We start from the raw sequence: 24,791 nt of genomic DNA, 5'->3' as shown, positions 1-24,791 counted from the left end.
GATGGGGGGCTCAGGAGTGAGGGACCGGAGACTGAAGGACAGGGTAGGGGACCCAGGTGTTTTAGAGGGGAGAGGCTTTAATGGGAGGGTCCTGAGATGGGGAAGATGAAGGGATTCCGAGGGGTGCGGGGGCTTGATGAAGGTGATCTCAGGATCTGGGCGTGGGGTTCTGAGTGTTCGGGTCTGAGAGGCAAGTGACTGAGGGGCCAGGGGGCTTGGATCCAAGATGAAATGGCTGGGGCTCAGGGGGCACTGGCGTGGGCCTGAAGGGGTGATGGTGGAGGCTGAGACCAAAGGAGCCTGCGTTCTGAGGGTGAGGGAAGAAGGGACCTGGGGGGAAGGGGCTGGGGGCTGTGAGAGGGAGGAGGAGGTCTCAGGGTCTGGGTGAGCAGGGGTCTGAGCAGTTTTGAGTCTAAGCTGGAGGGTGTCCAGGCATCTGAGGTGCCTGGGTGAGAGACTGAGGGGGAACGTGTAGGGTTGGGCCCTCCTGCGACTGTGAAGCAGTGTCCACGGGTGTTTGAGGGTGAAGGCCGGAACCTGGATGTCACGGGAAGGCCGGAGATTTGGGGATATCTGCTGGGGAAGGCACAGAGCAGGAGATTCCTGTGGTTGGAGCAGGGCGGTGTGTCTGAGGGAGCAGGCAGAGGGCTGGGGCTTCCTACGAGATCGGGGAGACTTGGGCTACCGGAGGGAAGAGGGTAGTATGGAAGCTTCTGTGGACTCTGGGTGGGGTGCAGGTGTTTGAAGGAGGGGTCCAGAAGAGGTGTCTCCTGTGAAGTTGGTGCAGATTCAGTGTGTCACAGTGGGCAGGGCCTTCTTGTGGGCTTGGGGTGGGGCCTGGGTGTCTCTGGGTATGAGACTAAGGGAGGGGACGTGCCAGGGAAGAGTGTTTGGGACCCTTCAGGCCCACACTGACATCTGTCCATTCTACCCCAGAATGTGCCCCCTGATCTGGCCATCTGTTGCTTCATCCTGGAGCAGTCCCTGTCTGTCAGAGCCCTGCAGGAGATGCTGGCCAACACTGTGGAGGCTGGTGTGGAGGTGAGGCTCCCCCCCTCAGGGTAGGACACAGGGACAGGGATGAATGAGGGGACCTAGGGATCGTTTACCATCTGCTCTTCTTCCTCTCTCTGTCCCGCCCCCACAGGGCCTCAATTTGGATAAGTGGGTAGGTCTGGCCTTGGGTGTCACCTGTCCTTCCCATTCCTGACCCTAGGCCTGCTGCTGGGGCCCAGACCCTGCACAAAAGGGCTGGGGTTTCTCCCCCACCCCAGTTGTCAGGGGCTGTGGAGTCCCAAACAGGCCAGGAAGGAAGGAAGAGGTGGGGCTCTTGAGCCCCGTTTCTCTCGCCTGTTCCTTCCTCCTCTTTCCCATCTTTCCCCCCAACCATGACCCCCAGCTCCTACCGCATGGGACCTCTCCCTCCACCTCCCTCTATCCCAAGTGTGAGTCCCCTCCAGTTCAGGAGTGGGTCTGCCATGTGATCATGGCCCCATCACATGGCCCCCTCAGAGCATGGGCATGTGAAAACCACGATGGAGGCATGATGCCATCGAGCCACTGAATGTACCCTCCCCCCAAAAGGGCTCATCTATGCTCAGGAGGGGGCAGTCCCTTGGGAGCGGGAGCGGGAGGTCACCTTATCGCAATGGGTGGTGTTATGACAGGGCAGAACAAAGGGAGCTGAGGTCCGTGGAACACAAGATCCTGAGGCTTCCCTAAAGTCCCCAGGCCTTGAAAAATGGGTTCATCTTCCCTGGGTGACTTCTGGGCCTGGTCAACAAGACAAAGAACGCAGGGAGGACAGGATAGGCCTTGGGGAATAGAAAACGCCCTCAGGCTTCTCGGAGCCGCAGCCCCTGCTTCATGGAGGGGAAAATGAGGCAGAAGGTCTGTGGAGGGTGTCCGCTGAGGCTTCCTCACCTGCAGGCCTGAGCATGGTGTTTTATGGAGAGCATATTCTCACCTCTGAATAGGCCAGATGACTTGGGGGTCTTGAGAATCGGGGGGTCTGTGCTTACTCTGTGCTCTTGCTGTCCCCATAGTCATCCCAGGGTGGGGGACACAGGACGCTCCTGTATGGTCACGCCATCCTGCTCCGGCACGCACACAGCCGCATGGTGAGTGCCTCAGTGGGGACATGGGGCATGGGCGGGGCCAGGGGCCAGGCCTGCCAGAGGAGGCTGACCTTCTCTCTAATCCTAGTACCTGAGTTGCCTCACCACCTCCCGCTCCATGACTGACAAGCTGGCCTTCGATGTGGGACTGCAGGAGGATGCCACAGGTACAGGGCTGTGGGGGTAGGGGTGTGATGGGGACCCCAGGGCAGGGTCAGCAGACAGAACTTTGGAGGCAGGCATAAAACTGCTCTGGGGACAGCAATGGGGCTTTGAGGCAGAGGGTCTGGCATGTGGGTGGACATGTGGGTGGGAGTTCTGGGCAGAGTTGGTGGCAGCAATAGGAGATCCATAGACCCAGGACCTGGGAGGCTCAGTGGCGGGGAACACCCTAGGGAAGAACCTTCTGGGAGGCCATCACGTGGACATGTTGACAACTACCCTCCCGTCCTGCCCCTACCCGCAGGAGAGGCTTGTTGGTGGACAATGCACCCCGCTTCCAAGCAGAGGTCTGAAGGAGAGAAGGTCCGCGTAGGAGATGACCTCATTCTCGTCAGTGTCTCCTCCGAGCGCTACCTGGTGAGCAGTCTCGTCCCACAGGGGGCTCCTGCTGCTCTGAGGGCTGGGGGCACATAGGATCGGCCCTGCCTCCTCATTATTGCCTTACCTAGCTGGTCTGTGGCTCCCAACTTCCCGACTCACAGTTTCTGGTTTCCCGATACGTGATATCCATTTCTCTGATCTTCAACCCCCATTTCCTGACTTGATCTTGGTTTCTTGATCTGTGACCTCCACTTTTCTGTCTCAAATTTGTATGCTTCCTGGCATTTTTCTCTGATTTCTGGCCTTTGACTCTGGACTTTTGCCCACCTCTACCCATCATCTCTGACTGTCCCATCCTGGTTCCCCCAGCACCTGTCAACAGCGAGTGGAGAGCTCCAGGTTGATGCCTCCTTCATGCAGACACTGTGGAACATGAACCCCATCTGTTCCTGCTGTGAAGAGGGTGAGGGCTCCCAACCTCTGGTCCCTAAGCTGAGACACCCTGCCCCCCACCCTCAAGCAAACCCTCAGACATGCCAAAACTGAGTCCTGGAACCTCAGACTCTTAAACTTAATTGTCCAAACTATAGTCCCATACTTAGATTTCCAACTGGTGCCAAAGCCTGAACCCCAGAACTCAGACCCCCAAACCTCCAACTGTCAAATTCTCAAATCCAGACCCCAAAGTATTAGTCCCTAAAGCTCCCACACCAAACTCAGTCCTAGAGTTCAGACACTAAACTTGGATCCAAAGCTTATAAACATCAAATTTAGAGCTTATCCTCAGACCTTAATCCTCAGAAATAAGCACAGACCGTGACCTCAGACCCGTATTCCTCAAATCCAAACCTCAGATTCACAAACCAAGATTCCTAATTCAAATTCCAAACTTTAACCCACCAGCTTCAGCTTCAATTCTCAAAAACCAAGACTCCCAAAATCAAACTCCCCGATTTGGATTCTCATAATAAGATTCCAAAGAATGGTCCCAAAACTTTGAACCTAACTTTTAGTCCCCAAACTTCAGATTCTTAAACCAGAACTAAACTGAGACTCAAACTACAGATCCCAGACTCAGACCCTCAATTTCTAACTAAAAGCTCAGCTCTTTCCAAGTGCATACTCCAGAACCCAGATTTCCAAACTATAGATAGACCCCAGACCTCAGAGAACAGCCTGACCTTCAAATCAACATTTGGAATTTAGACCTTGGGAGCCGGGCAAAGTGGTGCGTGCCTGTAATCCCAGTAACTCTGGAGGCTGACACAGGAGGATTTGAATTTTGAGGCAAGCCTCAGCAAGTCAGAGAGATTCTGTCTCAGAATAAAATTTTAAAAAGATCTGGGAATGTAGCTCAGTTGCAGAGAGCTTGCTTAGCATGTGCAAGGACCTTGGTTTAATCCCCAGAACTTCAGAAAAAGAATTCAGGCCCTAACTCCAGATTTCAACTTAAGACCAAACTATCACACCTCTAAACCCAGACCCCAAGTGCAAGATTGGAAGTCAGATCCCAACATACCAGAGGTTACCTTCTGATCACAGATTCTGACCTCAACCTCCAAACTCAGAACCCTTACCCACAGATCTCTAAACTGCCAACCTCAGCTCTCGCATACCCAGACCCACCCAAACATAGTCTCAGAACCTAAATCTCTCATCTTGAGGCCTGAATTTGACATGAATCTTGAACTCTTAATACCATGAAACTCAGACCCTCCATCCCAGCCCTTGGGAGCTGTGGGCTTTCTGGATTCCACCCTAGCTCCCAGGATTTTTGGGGCTCCTGCTTCACAGTGACCACCTTTCCTGGCTCCCCTACAGGTTATGTGACAGGAGGCCATGTCCTTCGTCTCTTTCATGGACACATGGATGAATGTCTGACCATTTCCCCTGCTGACAGTGATGACCAGCGCAGGTCTGGGCTGGGGACAAGCAGGCCTGGAGTCTAAGGGTGGAAATGAAGTAGGGAAAAGGTTGGCTAAGGAGCCTGTGTTAGTGAGTTTTCTGTTACTGTGACAAAAAAGCTGAGATTTTCAACTTAATAGGGGAAAAGGTTTATTTTGGTTTACAGTTTCAAAGGTTTTATTTATTTATTTATCTTAAATATTTATTCTTTAGTTGTAGTTGGACACAATATCTTTATTTTATTTATTTTTATGTGGTGCTCAGGATCGTACCCAGGGCCTCACATGTGCTAGGCAAGCGCTCTACTGCTGAGCCACAACCCCAGCCCAAGTTTTATTTATTTTTATTTTTTAAATATTAATTTCTTTAGTTGGACACAATACCTTTATTCCACTCATTTATTTTTTTGTGGTGCTGAGGATCAAACCCAGGGCCCCATGTGTGCTAGGAGAGTGTTCTACCACTGAGCACCAGCCCCAGCCCCAGCCCCCCACTCCTGACCTTACTCTTTCCTGTGTCCCTAGACTTGTCTATTACGAAGGAGGCTCTGTGTGTACCCACGCCCGGTCCCTCTGGAGGCTGGAGCCCCTGAGAATCAGGTGTGGAGGAGGGGATGAGGGAAGGGCTGGGGAGATCAAAAGAGAGATGGAGGTCCTCTGGGATCCTGGAGTCCTGGACAAAAAAGAGGTCTTAGGGGGTTGGGGGGATTGCTGGGGAAAAGATTAGGGGTCTTGAGTGGAGAATGTAGAGGGGCACTGGAGACATCTGGGGAGCCCCAAGGAATCTTTGAGGGCTTGGGGGAGGATTGCAGTTCTTCAGATAGAACTGAGGGGGGGTGCAAGATTTGAGAGTCTCAAGAAAGGTTCAGGGAACCCCAGAAGGGTGTCAGGGGCTTAGGGAGGTTTAGACCAAGACTAAGATGTCCATGGGAGGGTTGGGGCGTCCTCTGATTCCCCTCACCCTCCACAGTTGGAGTGGGAGTCACCTGCGCTGGGGCCAGCCGCTGCGAATCCGGCACGTTACCACTGGGCGCTACCTGGCACTCACTGAGGACCAGGGCCTGGTGGTGGTGGATGCCAGCAAAGCTCACACCAAAGCCACCTCCTTCTGTTTCCGCATCTCCAAGGTCCGTGGGGGTCAGGGTGCCCTCTCTCACCTGGAGCTCTGATCTCCACCCCAGCCTCCGCTCCCCAGTCTCTGGGGGGCTCCTCCATTAAACACACAGGTGGAGGAGGCTGACCCCTGTCCCCTGCCCCTGCAGGAGAAGCTGGATGTGGCCCCCAAGCGGGATGTGGAGGGCATGGGCCCTCCCGAGATCAAGTATGGGGAGTCACTATGCTTTGTGCAGCACGTGGCCTCGGGCCTGTGGCTCACCTATGCAGCCCCAGACCCCAAGGCCTTGAGACTCGGCGTGCTCAAGAAGAAGGTGAGCTCCTGGCACGGGCAAGGGTGGGGTTCAGATAGGGGTAGAAGGGGGCTGGGGTGGTCATGCTTGAGCCTCCCTCCAGGAGTTTGAAGATGGAACTGAGAGAAAGACAGAAACTAAGAGAGACTAAGAGACAGAGACTGAGAAAGACCAAAAAGGAAGGAGATATAGAAAATATATATACATATATATGTATGTATGTATGTATGTGGTGTGTGTGTGTGAGCGCGAGTGTGCATGTGAGCGCACACACACTCAAAATGATACTTGTTTGGACATAAAAGCTGAGGATGTAGATAGGACTGGACCAGAGGGGGACATGTAGGAGTTGGCAGCAGGTGGATGTTATTTACTCTCATGGGTTTGGATGAGGTCTGGGGGGTCAGCTGTGAAGGTCAGACATTCAGCCTGGGATATATGAAGTTTGGGGTGACATTAGAGCTTTCTGAGGGAGGGTGTTAAGTCAGTAACAGGCACGGGGATGCAGAGAGACAGAGTAGACCAGACAGAATCACAAAGAGGAAGGGAAAGAGATGGGGAATAGAGAAGAGAGGGAGAGGCAGGGAGAGAGAGTGTGGGGTAGAGGGAGAGACAGACGGAGACGGGGAGAGACAGAGGAGTTGGGGAGGACCAAGAGAGAGGAAAGGAAAGACAGACGAAGGGGAATAGAAACACGGGGCAGATTTGCAGAGAGATTCTATGGCATGGGGTGCAGCTGTGGGACTCAACTCTGGACAGAGACCTGTGGGTCATGGCCCTGGGTGGCTGATCCCCTTCTGACCTCTCCACACCCAGGCCATGCTGCACCAGGAGGGCCACATGGACGATGCGCTGTCACTGACCCGGTGCCAACAGGAGGAGTCCCAGGCTGCCCGCATGATCCACAGCACTGCTGGCCTGTACAACCAGTTCATCAAGTAAGCCGCGCTGCCCTGCCAAGTGGCCCGGCTCCTGGTGGTCATGCACCTCCAGGCCTCTGGATCCACCACCCTGTCCGACATGCACTGGTCCCTAATTCCTAAACCCCTGTCCCCTAATCTGACATAGACAACCATGACCTTTGACCTCACTCTTGTGACCATCACCTCTGACACCCAGACGCTTGATCCTGGACCTCCCCAGCTCCTTCCCTCACCCCATGTGCCTCCGTAGGAGTGAGTCCCGGTCCCAGCTCTGTCCTTGTTTGCCCCGTGACCTCGGGCCGAGGCCTTTCTCTGACTCCCTCACCCCCTCTGCAAAGCAGGAGTCCAGGCTAGTCCTGCAGGGGTGGGGTGGTGACAGTCGGAGATGGGGCCCTGGCTGACAATTGGTGGTCCCCTCAGGGGCCTGGACAGCTTCAGCGGGAAGCCTCGGGGTTCAGGGCCGCCGGCTGGCTCGGCGCTGCCCATCGAGGGAGTCATCCTGAGCCTGCAGGACCTCATCGGTTACTTCGAGCCGCCCTCTGAGGAGCTGCAGCACGAAGAAAAGCAGAGCAAGCTGCGCAGCCTGCGCAACCGCCAGAGCCTCTTCCAGGAGGAGGTGGGACCGCACCGTAGGAGGGGCGGGGTCTGTGGGCACGGGGGCGTGGCCTGGGGCGGAGCTGCGGCAAGGGCCTGAGTGACAGGGGACCGGGAGTCAGACAGCGGGGTGGGACGGGGGAGGAGCGCGAGGAACGTCTCGGCCTGGGCCAACCCCAGGGGCGTGGCCTCGGGGGGCGGGACTGAGTTGTGGGCGGGACTGAGGGAGGGCTGAGAGAGGTGAGGGGCGGGGCCTGTGCCAGGCCTGGAAGGGGAGACTGGGGAGAAGAAGACGCTGAGTGGGTGGGGCTGCGGCTCTGGGGGCTGTCTGTGGGGACAGGGCCAGAAGGGTGGGGGGCACAGGGTCAGAGGCTCTTCTAGGGCAGCAAGGAAGAGAGCATAGGAGGAACCTCACCTGGGTCTGGAGCTGGAAGTTTGTTAGAAGAACACTAAGGGAAGAGGTGTGCCCGGCTCCTACCCGCCAGGGGTCTGAGTGGCAGCGAGTCTGGCCAAAGGCCAGGGCATCTGATGCCTTCTTTAGTGGAGGGAGCATGTCCATTCAAAGACATCGGCCCCTCCAGGGGCTCCAGGGAAAAAGACTTGTAAATGATAATGGTAATGATAACAAAGCTACCTCAGGATAGAATTACTACAATATATGCAGGTGCTTAGAACAATTCTAGTAGCGTAGATGCTACATAAGCATTAGTGGTTATTTTACCTTGGATTTATTCCTTACTACGTGATAAAGGCTCTATAGCCACGTCATTCTCCCAATGACCCCGTGCGGGGATTGTAATTCCCATATTATAGATGGGGTTCCTGAAGCTCAGAGAGATGAAAGCAGTCTGTGAGACTCCAACACGGTCATACTCTCTGCCATGAAGCTCTGCTTCTCTTACTAACGACAGGGGTTTCTAGATGTAGCCACAGTTGTTCTCCCTTATCTGCAGAGGATATATTCCAAGATCTCCAGTGGATGCCTCAAATTTGGATAAAACCGAGTTTCAGTTTCAGCCACATGCAGCCATTGAGCCAAAGAATGCCTACTGTATGTCCCAAGTTCAGCAGCAGGCAAAACTATGGGCTGCTTGGAAGCAAGTCACAGGGACAGAAAGGAGGGAGGGAAAGCACAAATTCAGCCCTGATGTTAGTAAGGGCATTCTATGCTGATGACAGAGGCAGAGAGGACAAGGACGGGTTTGGGGAGCCAAGGCGGAGGGGAGGATAATGGGACTGAAAGGGGATATGGGGTTAAAGGGGCCGGTTTTAATCAGGGAGAAAATAGCCAGCCACCAGCTGTTGAAGGGATATGAATTAGTAAATCCAAGAAAGAAAAGGAAGGGAGGGCCTGGGACACCGGTTGTGATCACCCCTGTGTTCCCTGCCCCAGGGGATGCTCTCCCTGGTCCTGAATTGCATCGACCGCCTAAATGTCTACACCACGGCTGCCCACTTTGCCGAATATGCAGGGGAGGAGGCAGCTGAGTCCTGGAAAGAGATTGTGAACTTGCTCTATGAACTCCTGGGTAAGGGACTTCCGTCCTAACGTCCCCAAGAGTACCCCAGACCCCCAATCCCTTTGGGCCTGACCCCTCTTCCACCCTCAGCCTCTCTGATCCGTGGCAATCGGACCAACTGTGCCCTCTTCTCCACGAACCTGGACTGGCTGGTCAGCAAGCTGGATCGTCTGGAGGCCTCGTCTGGTAGGAGAACGCAGGGAGTGGGACGGGGGTCGGGGAGGGGAGAGCGCACTGCTTCATGTCTTCCCACTGTCACCCGGGCAGGCATCCTGGAGGTGCTGTATTGTGTCCTGATCGAGAGTCCCGAGGTCCTGAACATCATCCAGGAGAACCACATCAAGTCCATCATCTCCCTCCTGGACAAGCACGGGAGGAACCACAAGGTCAGCCTGTCCTCCTGACCTCAGAACCCTGACCTCTCCCTGTGGCTCCCGGATTCCACTCCTCCCTCTCATCTCTTACCTGGACTCCACTCACATGCCTCCATCTCAGCGGGAGGGGTTCAAACTCCTGGCTCCAATTTTTTTTAATTGGTTATTGAACCTAGAGGCACTTTATCACTGAGCCACACCCCAGCCCTTTTTATTTTTTATTTTGAGACAGGGTCTTGCTAAATTGCATAAGCCTCACTAAGTTGCTGGGGCTGGCCTTGAACTCATGATCCTCCTGCCTCAGCCTCCCAAGTGGCTGGGATTACGCGTATTCACTACACCGCCAGGCTCTGAAATGTCTTTAAAATTTTCAAATTATATAGCCGTTAGGTGGGCTGCATATATTCTCTGCAGTTTGCTATAGGCCCTGCCAGTTCCTACTGCATGATTCCTGACCATTGCACACATTTCCATGTCTACTGACCTCTGAAGATACATGTTTGCAACCCCTGCTGATCCAAAATCACATCTTGGTTTTTGTGTCTCTCACTGTCCCTTTCACTATGTCCTTTGACCTCTTTCTTCATGATTCCAGTCTATCCTTTCTTACACTGCTAATGCCTTATCTCAACCCATGTGATCCAGTCTCTCCCGCCTACTTTGACCCCTTTCTCTGGGATCCCCGACTTTCCACTCTCACCACCTTTCAGGCAAAAATTTCATACCCTGTCCAGATGCACCATTCTTGCCTTCTGACTTCCCATCCAGGTCTTCCTATATCTCCCCTGCCTGTACCCTGACTCCCCTTTACCTCTGACCTTGACCTCCAGGTCCTGGATGTGCTGTGCTCCCTCTGTGTGTGCAATGGTGTGGCTGTGCGCTCCAACCAAGATCTCATTACCGAGAACTTGCTCCCTGGTCGTGAGCTTCTGCTACAGACAAACCTCATCAACTATGTCACCAGGTGTGGCTCCTAATCCCTCACCCTGGGCTTAGACCCTCTCAACCCTTTTCCTGACCCAGAGACTCCACCCCAAGTGGGTGTCCCTCTCCTGTCGCCGCCTGCTCAGGAGTCCACCTTGCCCTGTTCCCCCTTGGGTCCCCACCCCTCTCGTCTGGACTCCATTTCTGCCTCTATGTTTTTTCTTTTTGTCTTGGCCTGTTCCTATTTCTCTTCCATCTTCTTATCCCTGGCTCTCTTCCATCTCTCTGTCTCTGTCTTTTGATTGCTCTCTGTCTGTCTGTATGTCTCCCTATTTCCCTCCTCACCACCTATCTCTCCTCTCTATCTCTCCTGCAGCATCCGCCCCAACATCTTTGTGGGCCGAGCAGAGGGCTCCACGCAGTACGGCAAATGGTACTTTGAAGTGATGGTGGACGAGGTGGCTCCGTTTCTGACAGCTCAGGCCACCCACCTGCGGGTGGGGTGGGCCCTCACTGAGGGCTACAGCCCCTACCCTGGGGGCGGCGAGGGCTGGGGCGGCAATGGGGTCGGCGATGACCTCTATTCCTATGGCTTTGACGGGCTGCATCTCTGGACAGGTACCTAGACGCTTCCAGGTGACCCTCACCCCTGATTATTGACCCTAGAATTTTCCAGAGTCTGACTAGGCGCCTTGAGGGTCTCAGGATCTTGACCCCCAGTAGAGGAACTTTTGACTCATATTCCTAATTTCCCCCAACCCTCATCCTAGAGCTTCCAGAATCCTGACCCTGACCTGTTTCCTCATAATTTCCAAAACTCTGACCTCAGAAGAGGCATGACCTCTGACCCTAGAGATCTCAGAAGATTGCTCAGATTGTTATGACCTCTGATCTTTGACTTATGTACTCAAAGGTTCCTAATTGTAACTCAGGTGAACTTTGACCACACAGCTGTCAGGCTCCCAGCCATCCTAACTCCAGGGGGACTCTGACCCTCGCTCCTAACTTTAGAACTACGGGCCCCTCCATGGGAGCACCTGTCCCTGGGGGGGGGGTTCCCAATTCCAGTCCCTACAGGATCTTCTGATATCTGCATTTATTTTCTTGATATCATTGGTTCCATGGAACCTCTGACCTCTGAACTCTCTCTGGTGATCTTGGTGCAGGACACGTGGCACGCCCGGTGACTTCTCCAGGCCAGCACCTCCTGGCCCCCGAGGATGTGGTCAGCTGCTGTCTGGACCTCAGTGTGCCCTCCATCTCCTTCCGCATCAATGGCTGTCCTGTGCAGGGCGTCTTCGAGGCCTTCAACCTCGACGGGCTCTTTTTCCCTGTTGTCAGCTTCTCGGCCGGTGTCAAGTGAGGACCTGCCCCTGCCCCAGTTGTCTTGGGTTGGGGGTCTGACCCAAGACGGCTTCTGCAGTCACCCTATGGGACAAGGACACAGCCATTTACCCTCAGGACTGACTGGCAAGAAGCCCTTACTTGAAACTCTCAGTGACCTCTGCATGATCCTAATGACTTCAGATTCTTCCCAACCCCATGTTTCTACGATGGCCTTCAAGGGACCCCATAATTGTACAGTGACCTTTTTTGGTCTGTGTCTGGTGCTGGGGATTGAACTCAGGGCCTTGTGCATGCTAGGCAAGCACTCTACCAACTGAGCTGTATCCCCAGACCTTACAGTGACCTTTTGGTGACCCCAAACTCATCCAGAGATGCTCCAATGACCAAGACTCTTCCAATAGCCTCCCAATGTCCTCCGACCCTCCTTATGGCTCCATCCTCTTTCAGTAACCTATCGTGATGCCAGCATCTCCCCAAGGTGGTCCAGTAGCCCCCGACTTGCCCAGTATTCACTGCCCAGTTAATTCAAAGACTTCTCAATGGCCCCGTCCGTACCCAGTGACCCCAAGTTCTCCAAATGTCCATTCAGTGGAATGGTTATAACAAATCCCAATGTCTCTAAATCATCATCTTCTTGTTCTCACCGAAACTTCTAACATTCCCAGATGCTTTGGTGACCTGGGGACTCCTCCAAAGGACCTTCCCGTGACCTGGCAATAATGGGAACTCTTCTCTCCTAACGATAGGTCCTCCCACCCTTAGCTCCCTGATGGTCCCACTTTCCTTTAGGTCCTCCATGATGTTCTCTTGTGATATTTTCCTTTGACCCTAGACTTGAATTTCTAATCCTAGATGACCTCTGTGCCCTATGCCTGCGCAGGGGCCACAGGTTCCCTCAGAACCCTCCATGGATCCCAGGATCACTCCAGATACCCCCTGATCACGGACTGTCCCCTGGCCCCTCCCACGATCCCCTTCTCCTCCTCCAGGGTGCGGTTCCTCCTTGGTGGCCGCCATGGTGAATTCAAGTTCCTCCCCCCACCTGGCTACGCCCCATGCCACGAGGCTGTGCTCCCTCGTGAGCGGCTCCACCTTGAACCCATCAAGGAGTACCGTCGGGAAGGGCCCCGCGGCCCCCACCTGGTGGGCCCCAGTCGCTGCCTGTCACACACCGACTTCGTGCCCTGCCCTGTGGACACTGTCCAGGTACCGCCTTCCCTACAAGGGTCTTCTGGTGAGGGAGTCTCTCTTAGGAGTCAGAGAGGTGGGGAGCTGGGGTGTGCAGTGGTGCTGGGGATTGAACCCAGGGCCTTGTTGAACCCCATTGTTGAACAGAGAGAAAAACTGAGGCCAGGGACTCTTTCAAGGCAGAATCCCAGCTTTCCACAGAGAGGGAATCTTCTCCGTGGCTCCATAAAAAAGAACAGTTATTGCCCCCAATTTATAGTTGAGTAAAGCAAGGCCCAGAGAGGTTAAGAAACCTGTGCAACCCAGTAGCTCGGGAGGCTGAGGCAGGAGGATCAGAGATTCAAAGCCAGCCTCAGCAAAAGCGAGGCACTAAGCAACTCTGTAAGATCCTTTCTCTAAATAAAATACAAAATAGGGCTGGGGATGTGGCTCAGTGGTCAATCCCTGGTAGTTCCCCCTGCCCCATCCTGTGCAAGTCACATGGCTGGTTTGAACTCAGGGGCTCTGACTCCGATGCCTGAGGTCTTAACCACTACAGTTTTTGGGGGAATTTCTTCCATATCAGTCCTCTCATGCTCCTTGTATCCAGTCCAGACTTCCTACTTTCCCTATAAGGATGTCGCCATGGGAGGGCTGATGGACTGTGATTGAGAGCTTAGCATAGTCCTGAGCACCCACTGCAGTCACTTGTCATTATTAATGGCAGTAAGATTACCTCAGGGGTGACCTGACCATCCCTTGTCCCTGGATGGAGCCCTGGGCCTCATCCTGGATGCCTCTCCCTCCCACCACACCCCACCTCTCAACCTAGCTCGTAGTCCCCTTGACCTCCTGGCTAGCCCTCCCACCCCACATTTCCCCCTACAGTCCACCCTGATCTGAAACATCATTATTTCCTGCCTGTAGAACACCAAGAGCTTCAGTGTTTATTAGGCACCTACTGTGTGCCCGGCATTTATGTAAACATCAAGTAGTTTACATAAATGGTTTGTCTGAATCCTCATGAGGCAAGTATTATGATTTAAGCATTGGGGCAAGTCTCATTATACAGAGAAGGAAAGGGACTCACCCACTCATTTGGCAGATATTTCTGCATGGTTTTTTTTTGAGGAGGGGGTACCAGGGATTGAACCCAGGGGCACTTAACCACTGAGCCACATCCCCAGCCCTTTTTTATGTTTAATTTTGAGACAGGGTCTCACTAAGTTGCTGAGGCCTCCCTTAATTGCTGAGGCTGGCCTTGAACTTATGATCCTGAGCTGCTGAGATTTTAGGCGTTGCCACCCCGCTCGGCTTGGCAGAAATTTCTTGAGCACCCCTTCTGGGTCAGGGTCTGGCTCTGGGCTGGGTGTGGCCGAGGACTTGGGAGAGACTGAGGTAGCCGAGGCCCTTCCCCCATGGAGCTCCCAGTCCACAAGGGAGACAGATCTGTCCCCCCAAAATCCTTAATTCTGATAATGCTCTATCCTTGCTTATTGGGCTTTAATCCTGGAATCAAAATGAGGGCTCGGGGGCAGGGCTGTTGAACACTAGGACTCACTCACGGTTTTGGGAAGAGAGGTCGCGGTGGAGGTGGAGTTGGGATCTCAGGAACCCCTCGAATGTCTTCCTGTCCCCAGATTGTGCTGCCTCCCCATCTGGAGCGCATTCGGGAGAAGCTGGCGGAGAACATCCATGAGCTCTGGGCGCTGACCCGCATCGAACAGGGCTGGACCTACGGGCCGGTGAGGGGCAGGGATGGCGGCCCACGGAGAGGGCCGGTGGCTGGGATTTAGGGTACCAGGGGGTCCTTGGGCTACAGGTGGCAGAACTAGGGGTGGGCGGTCCAGGGAGGTCTGGGAGTGCTGGGTTGGGGGAAGGGAGCCCGAGAGCTGACGCCAGGGCTTCTCCAGGTTCGCGATGACAACAAGAGGCTGCACCCGTGTCTCGTGGACTTCCACAGCCTTCCAGAGCCCGAGCGGAACTACAACCTGCAGATGTCAGGGGAGACGCTCAAGTGAGGGCACCCAGTGGGAGCAGGGGGTGGAACAAGTACTGGTTGGGGGACGTCAGGGAGAGGCCGGGAAAGCGAGGCCGGGACTGACAGAGAAAAGGGAGGCAGACAGACAGACAGACAGACACTGAGAGGGGACAGTTATTGTGACAGAGACGGGGAGGGAAACAGCCAGCAAGAGAAAATCAGCAGCATGCTGGGCGTGGTGGCACACACCCACAGTCCCAGCACTTGGGAGGCCGAGGCGGGAGGATCTTTTTGAGCCCAGGAGTTCAAGGTCGGCCTGGCAACACAGCAAGACACTGTCTCAAAAAATAAAAGGGAGAGAAAGTCAACAACGGAAAGGGAGAAAGACACAGAAAGGGACAGAGAGAGAAGCAGACAGGAGAAATTGGACAGGGTCAAAGAGAATCGGAAAGGAAGAGACAGGGACAGAGAGACGTCAGAGAGACCAAGGGCCAGGGGACAGACACCCCAGCAGGCGGAGCAAGAGGCAGAGCTAGAGGCAGAGGAGACTGGGCAGGGAGCTCTGTGGACTATGACCGTGTCACCTGTGCCCCTACTAGGACTCTGCTGGCGCTGGGTTGCCACGTGGGCATGGCCGACGAGAAGGCCGAGGACAACCTCAAGAAGACAAAGCTCCCCAAGACGTGAGCGGGGCCCCGGCCTGTCTGGGGAGTGGAGGGGGCATTGGGATGTGTGGGGAGGGGGGCTGGAGGGCTTTGTGGAGAGGTTGAGGTCAGAGATGAAGGGGCCGGGGGGGAGGGTCAGGGACCCTGAGAAAGCTGAGGTGACGTCCTACATTAAAGGCAAGGGATCAGTGGCAGAAGGATAGAATCCAGAGGTTTCTGGAGCAATAGGTGAGAGATTAGAGGTCCTGATTGGGTGTTTGGGTCTTGGGCCAGAACTAAGAAACCTCAAAGCTGGAGGTCATAGGTCAAAGAGCTTCAGGGTCAGAAATAAAGCTCCTAGAATCAGGATGAAGAGGTCACAGAGGTCAGAGATCAGTGCTGGCAAAGCCCTTGCTTTGGGTCCTAGAATCAGAGGTCAGGGACCTCAAAGCTTATTCTAGAAAGTGCTAGAACCCTGATAGCAGAGACCGAAGGTCAGAAATTCCAAAGCCCTTGGCTAAGCATCCTGGGGACCTGGTCCAAGGGTTGGAAGTCAGGATCTCGCACAGACCCCAGAGGGGAAGGAGGGCCTCGTCCCAGTGGCCTGCTACCCCCACAGGTACATGATGAGCAATGGGTACAAGCCGGCTCCACTGGACCTGAGCCATGTGCGGCTGACACCCGCACAGACGACCCTCGTGGATCGGCTGGCAGAGAATGGTCACAATGTGTGGGCACGGGACCGCGTGGCCCAGGGCTGGAGCTACAGCGCCGTGCAGGACATCCCTGCGCGCAGGAACCCTCGCCTCGTGCCCTACCGCCTGCTGGACGAGGCCACCAAGCGCAGCAACCGCGACAGCCTCTGCCAGGCAGTGCGCACCCTGCTGGGCTACGGCTACAACATAGAGCCACCTGACCAGGAGCCCAGTGAGTGCTGACCCTGGCTCCCACCCTAACTCCTGCCTTGACCCTGGCCCTGACTCCTGCTCTCTGACCTGACGCAGCTCTTGAATGAGTCTGTAACAGAGTGGAGTGATCAGGAGGGCATTGAGCGCTGACTCTTCCCCTTAACTTTGACCCTTACTTCTGACCCAAACCCTGACTATGGTCTAACCACTGACCTTGATCTGACCCAATCCCTGCCTGGGCTTTGGCTATAACACTGAGAAGTCAGACCAGTGAGTGCTGACCCAACCCTGACTCCAGTTCCTGACCTTCACCTTTGACCCCTAACCTCTAACCTCTGGACTATGACCATAATATGGAGCCACACAATCAAGAACTTAGTCTCTGCCCTCCTTCTAACTGACCCCTGACCTTTCACTGATTTCCAATCCCAGTCTTGACCTATAACCCTGACCATGCTCCCCGACCTTCAATTTCTTAACTCCTGGCCCCAACCCCAATGTCTAGCCCCTCCTGACCCTGACTCTGACTCTGATTCCCAGTCCTGCTCTCAACCCTTGATTCTGACACTTGACCCCTAACCCCTGACCAGGTCTGGACCCAGCTTTCTCCTTTTGTGTCTCTGTCGGCAACTCTGTTCGCTGAGAGCTCTGACTACTGACAAGATGGGGGTCTGTCTCAATAGATCTTTCCCACCTCTGACTCCTGAGGTTCTCCACTTCTCCTTCTACACCAGGAAATTGTCCCTCTTCTCCCTGTTCCCAACACCCTCACCTTCTCTGTCTCTCCCACTAACCTCCACTTCCTACCCAGCCTTTCTGACTTTACCTGGCCTCATTTGTAGGTCAGGTGGAGAGCCAGTCTCGCTGGGACCGGGTGCGCATCTTCCGGGCGGAGAAATCCTATGCGGTACAGAGTGGGCGCTGGTACTTCGAGTTTGAGGCAGTCACCACAGGCGAAATGCGAGTGGGCTGGGCAAGACCTGAGCTGCGGCCTGACGTAGAGTTGGGAGCTGATGATCTGGCCTATGTCTTCAATGGGCACCGCGTGGGTACCTCCTTGGGCTCCACTCTGCCAGTCCCTGTGGTCCCTCCCACAGTCCTACACTCTAGCCCTGCCTCCATCTGTGCTTCACTCTGTCTGTCCATCCCTGCATCTTCCATCCTTCTCATTCATCCATCCACCTGCTCATCCATCTATCCACCCCGACTCCGTATCTATCCACTCACCCATCTATCCATCCATCCATCCATTTAATCAACCATCCACCCACCTACCCATCTATCATCTATCCATCCATCCATCTATCCACCCACCAACCCATACATCCATCTATCCATCCAGCCATCCATTTAATCAACCATCTACCCATTCACCTATTCATCTATCCATCCATCCATCTCTTCACCCATCCATTTAACAACCATCCATTCATCGTCTATCCATCTATACTTCTACTTACACTTTCTTCCTTCCCTCCATCAGCCATGTGGATCCTTACCTTTCTATTCATACTTCCATCCGCCATATACCCATCCATCATTCTTCACCCATCTCTTCTGGGGACTTATGTGGGTGTACATGGGTCTGTATGGAGGACTCTGACGGGTTCATTTCTCCCTTCTTTACTTGCTGCTGCTCCCAACACCTCATGACCACTTTGGTCCCCATCGCCCTAGCCATGGAAACAGCAAGACCCAGGTGTAAGGGACGAGACACAGATTAGTGAGGAAGGCAATTCCAAGTACCATGGATGCAGATGTCGGGATGATGGGGCCACCGGCGCCTCTCCTTCCCCTTCCTGATGTGTTGTGCGTGTCACCCTCTCCCTGTTCCCCCTCCCTCCAGTTCCCTGTGTCTTAGCACCGTGTCTTCTCTGGGCTCCTCACAGGGCCAGCGCTGGCACTTGGGCAGTGAGCCGTTTGGGCATCCCTGGCAGTCAGGCGATGTTGTTGGCTGCATGATTGACCTCACGGAGAACACCATCATCTTTACCCTCAATGGCAAGGTCCTCATGTCGGACTCTGGCTCCGAGACAGCCTTCCGGGAGATTGAGATTGGGGAAGGTGAGACCCCTTCACCTGTCTGTCTGCTTTTCCTCCGTCTCACCTGAACCTCCCGTGAACCTTCGGCCTCTGGTTCTCTTATCCCTTTTATAGTACCCCCCTCCCCTGGTGACCGCCCCGCCTTGCCCACTGCTCACCCCTGCCCATTCATTTCCTTCCCCCAGGCTTCCTCCCGGTCTGCAGCTTGGGGCCTGGCCAGGTGGGCCACCTAAACCTGGGCCAGGATGTGAGCTCCCTGCGATTCTTTGCCATCTGTGGCCTCCAGGAAGGCTTTGAGCCCTTCGCCATCAACATGCAGCGCCCCGTCACCACCTGGTTCAGCAAAAGCCTTCCTCAGTTCGAACCTGTGCCCCTTGAACACCCCCACTATGAGGTGAGCGCAATGGACCTTCTGGTTTGTCTCCAAACCTTGTTCTCACAACTTTCTTCCCCGAGTTTCTCCTTCTACGTTAGCACACAAGCCATCTAGGAGGGGGGGGTCAGGATATTGGGCTCCCCAAGTTGTCTTTTAGGCTATAACTTTGGCCCCGGGGGCCTCACCTGTAAAATGGGAGAAGGGAGAAAAGAGAAGCTTGATCAAGTGACCCCGATGGAAATTTCTAGTCCTTATACTATTTGATCCTAGAGCAAGGTTTAAAGAAATACAAACCCAGCCAGGCATAGTGGAGCATGCTTGTAATTCCATCTACTTGGGAGGCAGAGGTAAGAGAACCACAAGTTCAAAGCCAGCTTGGGTAACTTAGCAAGATCCTGTCACAAAATAAAATAAAAAGGGCTGGGGACGCGGCTCAGTGACAGAGCTTTGCCTAGCATGCACAAAGACATGGGTTCATCCCAAGTACTGAAGAAAAAAAAGAAATATAAATCTCTGAGTGTCCTGGCGACATCTTGGTACCCTCCTTATTAATTGTAATCAGTGTGTTGGGATTTATTTTTTATTTTTATTTTGTTTTTAGTTACTGTTCCTTAATCCAAGCAACTCAATTTTCAGACTGCAGTGTCTTTTTTTCCCTAAGGTTAAACTCAAGTTTAGACTCTGACTGTAAACACCCCACAAAGACCAAAGCGATTGCTTGTCCTTTTCACAGCCAGACTGCAAAGAACTCGACCTCTTGGGGACTGAGCTTCAGCTGGCACTTTAGAATCAGACAGACCTGGGGTTGGCCTCTTACATTCCGTGTGGCCTTAGGCATGGGACAGTCTCTTTCTGAGCGCTTCACCACTAAGCCTTCCTAGCCTTTTAAAATGTTGAGGCAGGGTCTCCCCACATTGCTGAGACAGGCTTTGAATTTGTGATCCTCCTACCTTAACCTCCTGAGTCGCTGGATTTACAAGGCAGGTGCCACCAGGCCCAGCTTCTTTCTTTCTTTCCTAAATAATTTGAGAGTAAATTGGAGATATTGTGCCTCGTTACCCCAGAATACTTCAGTGTGGAATCTGGGAGTGATGGTACATGCCTGTAATCCCAGTGGCTCAGGAGGCTGAGGCAGGAGGATCTCGAATTCAAAGCCAGCCTCAGCAACTTAGAGAGGCCCCAAGCAACTTAGTGAGACCTTTTCACAACGTAAAAAATAAAAAAGGGCTGGACTTGTGACTCCGTGGTTAAGCGCCCCTGGCTTCAATCTCTGGTGCCAAAACCAAACCAAACCAAGAAAAAAAAAAAAAAAACACATGAAAACTTCAGTGGGCATTTCTTCAGAACAAGGGTGTGTTCTGTTGATTGCAGTAGTTACGAAAATCAGGAAATGAAGCACTAATAATATGATTCTGTAATCCACCATTTATACTCAAATTTTGCCAGTTATTGTCAAATTGTGACAGTTTATCCCTTATTTTTATCTGGTGCAGGATCCACTCCAGGATTGCATGTTGTATGTGGTTTTATCTCTTTGATCTCCATGTTGAAAGTTTCCAAGTCTTTCTTTGTCTTTCATGGCATTGATATTTTTGAGGACTACAGGCTAATTGTTTTGTACAATGTCCCTTAATTTGGGTGTGTTGGGTGCTTTTTCATGATTAGATGCCTACAAGGCATATTGGGCAGGAATATCACAGAAGTGAGGTTGTGTTGCGCCTGGTGCATGACAGCGTGTTGCTGTGTCTCTTGCGGTCAACCCTCCCTCTGTATCTGAGGTTCTGCAGCCATAGATTCAATGAGCTGCAGCTAAAAAATATTTGAAAACAAATCGCATTTGTACTGAACACATGCAGATAATTTTTTGGTCACTATTCCTTAAACAACTCAGCATAACAGCTAGTATACATAGCATTGATATTGTGTGAGGTATTATAAGGAGTGTAGAGATGACTTAAAGCATTCAGGAGGGCGCTCACAGGAGATCTGCAAATACTATGCAACTTAACAGAACTGGAGCATCAGTGGGTCTTGGTGTGTGCCAGGGGTCCTGGGATCAATCCTCTGTGGATTTCAAGGGACAACTGTGCCGATTGTTAACTTGACTATTTGGGGAGGTGGAGTCTGCCAAGCTTCTCTTCTGTAAAGTTACTATTTTTTCTCTTTGTAATTAATAAGCGATTTTTTGGGGGGGGATATTTAAAAACTATGCACAAGTGGAAGGGTTTGGGGCTGGGGCTGGGGCTCAGTGGTAGAGTGCCTGCCTCCCACGTGTGAGGCCCTGGGTTCAATCCTCAGCACCACATACAAATAAATAAATAAAGATATTGTGTCCATCCATAACTAAAAACATATTTTTTAAAAAAAAGTGGAAGGGTTTTTAGTAGGGGGATGTCCAGTTGAGAGTGGAGCTTTGGAAAGACCCCTGCTGGCAGAAGATTACAGGAGGCAAGTGTGGAGGCTGAAGGCCCCAGAGATGGCTGAGGTGGGACAGGAAGGTGGACCGATGGGGACCTCCTAGTCCTCGCTGATGCCAGGTGGTGAGGGCCACCAGGGAGCCGAAGGCCATGCAGCGGGGAGAAGGAATGGGCTGACATGCCCACGACCACGTGGAAGAATGCAGACTCAGTGCTGAATGAAGGCTCCGAGGCACAAGGAACTCATTTCTGGGGCTTCCATTCATAGAAAGTTCCAGAACAGGCAAAGCTAATCTGTGATGTTAATGTGAAAGAATAACTTGGGGGCATTGTTAGTTTCCTTGCACACAAATCACAGGAGAGCATTTCTTGTCAAGGACAAAAGCAAAATCAGGATTTCTAAGAGAGAAGGGAGAGAGAGGAAAGAAAGGGGTGGAAAAAACAACCCTGCAGAATCTGGGAACAGGGAATCTATTTTTTAAAAATATTTTTTAGTTGTCAAAAGACCTTTATGTATTTTATGTGGTGCTGGGGATTGAACCCAATGCCTTACACGTGCTAAGCAAGCGCTCCTCTGCTGGGCTACAGCCCCAGCCCACAGGGAATCTATTTTTTAAATATTTTTAGTTGTACATGGACAAAGAGCTTTATTTTATTTATTTTTCTGTGGTACTGAGGATGGAACCCAGGGCCTCACCTGTGTTAAGCAAGTGCTCTCCCTCTGAGCCACAGCCCAGCCCAGAACAGGGAGTCTTGTAGGCACAGTTCTGGGGTCAGTTCACTGGCTGCCAAGGAACACAGAAGTCTAAGTCTGCAGCTGGTCTTGAGGAGGTCCACTCTGCCTCTGTGGTTTATGGAGTCTCTGGAAAACCTCTGTGAGTTCAGCTTGACCACCTAGGACAGGCCTCTGTCCCTCTGTGGCCTCCTGCCCCTTAGTCAGGCACATCAGAACCCCTTACTATCTTTAAGAGGGTAGTGACTCCAAGAGGCCCCTGAGGGACTCCTGGGGACTTTGATCATGTTCTGTTCTGACCTGGTGTTAGGCACACAGGAGTGTTGGCTTGAGAACTCATACCACACACTTAATACACACACACATTGTTCTGAGTGTTACCAAAATAAACAAAAATTTACCTGGGGACTCTTTACAAAATTCTGACCTTTTCGAGTTGTTCTCCCCCAGCGCTCTCCCAAGAGCCCAGGAGGCAGAGTTTTATTCTATGTGCTAATGTATTCCTTGCACCTAGAACAGGCCTGGCACACAGTAATGCTCAGTAAATATTTGTGGGATGAGTAGATGGATGAACTACTTGGTTTTGAAGGTTCTCCCAAGTGACTCCAGGGTATGACTGGGCTGCCACTCTTCAAGGTACCCAGCAAAGGTGACAGAGGATTGGTTGAAAGCAACCCAAGGGCAACTTTTGTGCCCTTCAGTGAGCTTCATCAGCCCAGAGGAGGGGTGTCTTTAGATAATTCTTACACAAGGCCTCTAAGGCCTAACTGTGGCTCTGCAGGTCACAGGTATAGGATAAGTGGCCTGTCTCAGTGCTTCCTGCCCCCCCCCAGGTGGCCCGCATGGACGGCACTGTGGATACACCTCCCTGCCTGCGCCTGACCCACCGCACCTGGGGCTCCCAGAACAGTCTGGTGGAGATGCTCTTCCTGCGGCTGAGCCTTCCCGTTCAGTTCTACCAGCACTTCCGCTGCACGGCAGGGGCCACCCCCTTGGCACCCCCTGGTCTGCAGCCCCCTGCGGAGGACGAGGCCCGGGCAGCGGAACCTGACCCTGACTACGAAAACCTGCGCCGATCAGCCGGTCGCTGGGGGGAGGCTGAAGGGGGCAAGGAAGGAAGTACCAAGGAGGGGACCCCTGGGGGCACCTCCCAGCCCGGGGGAGAGGCCCAGCCCGCCAGGGCAGAGAATGAGAAAGACGCTACCACAGAGAAGAACAAGAAGAGAGGGTGAGTGGAGCCCGGGCAGGGTGGGCTTGGGGTTCGTCTGGGGATTCCCAACTTGAGAACCCCAGTGTTTTCCAGAGTGACCTCTTGTATGCCAAGTGCCGTCAGAACACTGAGGGATCCTAACACGTTCCGGGGTCCCCGTGATTTTCCAGGGATGCTCTAATCTCCCTGAGAATGTGAAATCGAGAAGCCCTACAGCATGATGTGCAGACTTCTCCTCTCCCTGAGCCCCAAAGTGGGCCCCAAAGTGCTTCACCCAAGGGCTTCCTTAGCCATGAACACTGGGGAATCCAGGGTCTTGGGAGAGTTTCCACTGCTCCAGAGTTTACCACACTCTCAGTGGACACCAACCCAAATCTAAGTTGGGACCCTTTCTGTGTCTCAAGTGTACCCCCAAAACACTAACTTCCAGGGAGACCCTCAGAAAATATTGAGTTGAAAGGAAACCTCCATTTCTCCTGTGTGGCAGCGGTTTTCAATGGGAGGTAGTTCTGACCCTTGGGGGGTGTGGGGAAATGACAGAGCATTGTTGGTTATCACAGTTTGGGGGTGCTGCTGCTGGGGCTCCAGGGGTTCCTCATGCCTTGCGGCATATAAGACAGTGCCACGCCTATGCCAAACACAAATGAATGCTAATTGAGGGGGACCATTGTACGTCCCAAAGGGGACCTTCATGTTCCCAGAAATGGAGGTGACAGGACACTATAAGCAGTGGGCAGCACCTCCAGAATGGAGAGCAGTGGGGCCTCCAGCCCTCTAGGGGTGAGGCTTTGGGTATCCCAAGCAGCAAGTGGTTAAGATGGATGTGGGGGGAAGGATTTTTGTGGTGGGAAGGTGGGGGCTGGACTTGAGAGCTGGTTCTCATGGCCTCCTCTCCTCCCACCACCAGGTTCTTATTCAAGGCCAAGAAGGCCGCCATGATGACCCAACCACCGGCCACGCCCCCTCTGCCCCGACTCCCACGAGACGTGGTGCCTGCTGATGACCGCGATGACCCTGAGATCATCCTCAACACCACTACGGTGTGAACCAGGAACCCTCTACTTTGGGGTCCCCTCTGCAGATAGCATGGAAACTCCTAGTTTCCAAACTTAGTGTTGCAATTCTCATATCTGGGGATACCCCAGTATGTACTAGACACACACAAAATACAGCACACATGATTGAATCCTTCAAACCCCCTCTATCCACACACCTTGTGGCCTGAAAATGGCAGGGAGCAGAGTGAAGTTATCAGACACAATGCTCTAACTCCCAGCACCCCAAAATCCAGAGGGTAAACCAATATGACTGTGGACCCCAACATTTGGAATTGCCCACATAAACACAATAGCCATATTTGATAACCACCCTAAAATATTCCTGAGAATAAAAATATGCAATTCATGTCAATATAGTTTGGGGGTCCTCCAAATATGGAATCTGTTATGAGAAAGAAGTGCTGCCGGGGGCCATGTATTCTTTTGCTGTAACCAGGGAGGGACCCGAATTTGGGGATATCACAAAATATTCCCAAGGGATTTCCAAATCTGTAGCCACAGAAACAGAGAGACACAGATGCAGGAGATCTGGAATCTGGCAACTTCTTAAACTCCTAGAGGCCCCTGAGAATCCAAGGAGATCAAAGCAGAGCTCAGGGAAT

At 53.1% G+C, this 24,791-nt stretch overlaps 1 protein-coding gene across 4 annotated transcripts in view; it reads left to right on the top strand.

Annotated features, from left to right (window-relative positions):
- The window catches only part of RYR1 (ryanodine receptor 1), a 112,452-nt gene that overhangs the window by 7,087 nt on the left and 80,574 nt on the right, over positions 1 to 24,791 (top strand). For all 4 annotated transcript variants that reach the window (XM_081274775.1, XM_081274773.1, XM_081274774.1 and 1 more), the window contains exons 3-29: positions 937 to 1,041; positions 2,046 to 2,120; positions 2,206 to 2,284; positions 2,584 to 2,696; positions 3,030 to 3,123; positions 4,482 to 4,575; positions 5,090 to 5,164; positions 5,535 to 5,691; positions 5,827 to 5,991; positions 6,787 to 6,908; positions 7,314 to 7,509; positions 8,881 to 9,016; positions 9,098 to 9,193; positions 9,275 to 9,393; positions 10,212 to 10,345; positions 10,682 to 10,923; positions 11,472 to 11,664; positions 12,642 to 12,858; positions 14,460 to 14,564; positions 14,733 to 14,836; positions 15,400 to 15,483; positions 16,064 to 16,371; positions 17,195 to 17,397; positions 18,242 to 18,416; positions 18,581 to 18,789; positions 22,755 to 23,149; positions 24,039 to 24,171. In XM_081274775.1, the coding sequence (XP_081130901.1) occupies positions 937 to 1,041; positions 2,046 to 2,120; positions 2,206 to 2,284; positions 2,584 to 2,696; positions 3,030 to 3,123; positions 4,482 to 4,575; positions 5,090 to 5,164; positions 5,535 to 5,691; positions 5,827 to 5,991; positions 6,787 to 6,908; positions 7,314 to 7,509; positions 8,881 to 9,016; positions 9,098 to 9,193; positions 9,275 to 9,393; positions 10,212 to 10,345; positions 10,682 to 10,923; positions 11,472 to 11,664; positions 12,642 to 12,858; positions 14,460 to 14,564; positions 14,733 to 14,836; positions 15,400 to 15,483; positions 16,064 to 16,371; positions 17,195 to 17,397; positions 18,242 to 18,416; positions 18,581 to 18,789; positions 22,755 to 23,149; positions 24,039 to 24,171 (4,128 nt within the window). The remainder of the gene's footprint in view (positions 1 to 936; positions 1,042 to 2,045; positions 2,121 to 2,205; positions 2,285 to 2,583; positions 2,697 to 3,029; positions 3,124 to 4,481; positions 4,576 to 5,089; positions 5,165 to 5,534; positions 5,692 to 5,826; positions 5,992 to 6,786; positions 6,909 to 7,313; positions 7,510 to 8,880; positions 9,017 to 9,097; positions 9,194 to 9,274; positions 9,394 to 10,211; positions 10,346 to 10,681; positions 10,924 to 11,471; positions 11,665 to 12,641; positions 12,859 to 14,459; positions 14,565 to 14,732; positions 14,837 to 15,399; positions 15,484 to 16,063; positions 16,372 to 17,194; positions 17,398 to 18,241; positions 18,417 to 18,580; positions 18,790 to 22,754; positions 23,150 to 24,038; positions 24,172 to 24,791) is intronic.

The sequence above is a fragment of the Spermophilus citellus genome, assembly GCF_964194105.1.
Source record: "Spermophilus citellus genome assembly, chromosome: 18".
NCBI classification, from domain to species: Eukaryota; Metazoa; Chordata; class Mammalia; order Rodentia; family Sciuridae; genus Spermophilus; species Spermophilus citellus.
Note: the sequence above shows the minus strand (reverse complement) of the source record. Positions and strands in the feature narration are given on the sequence as shown.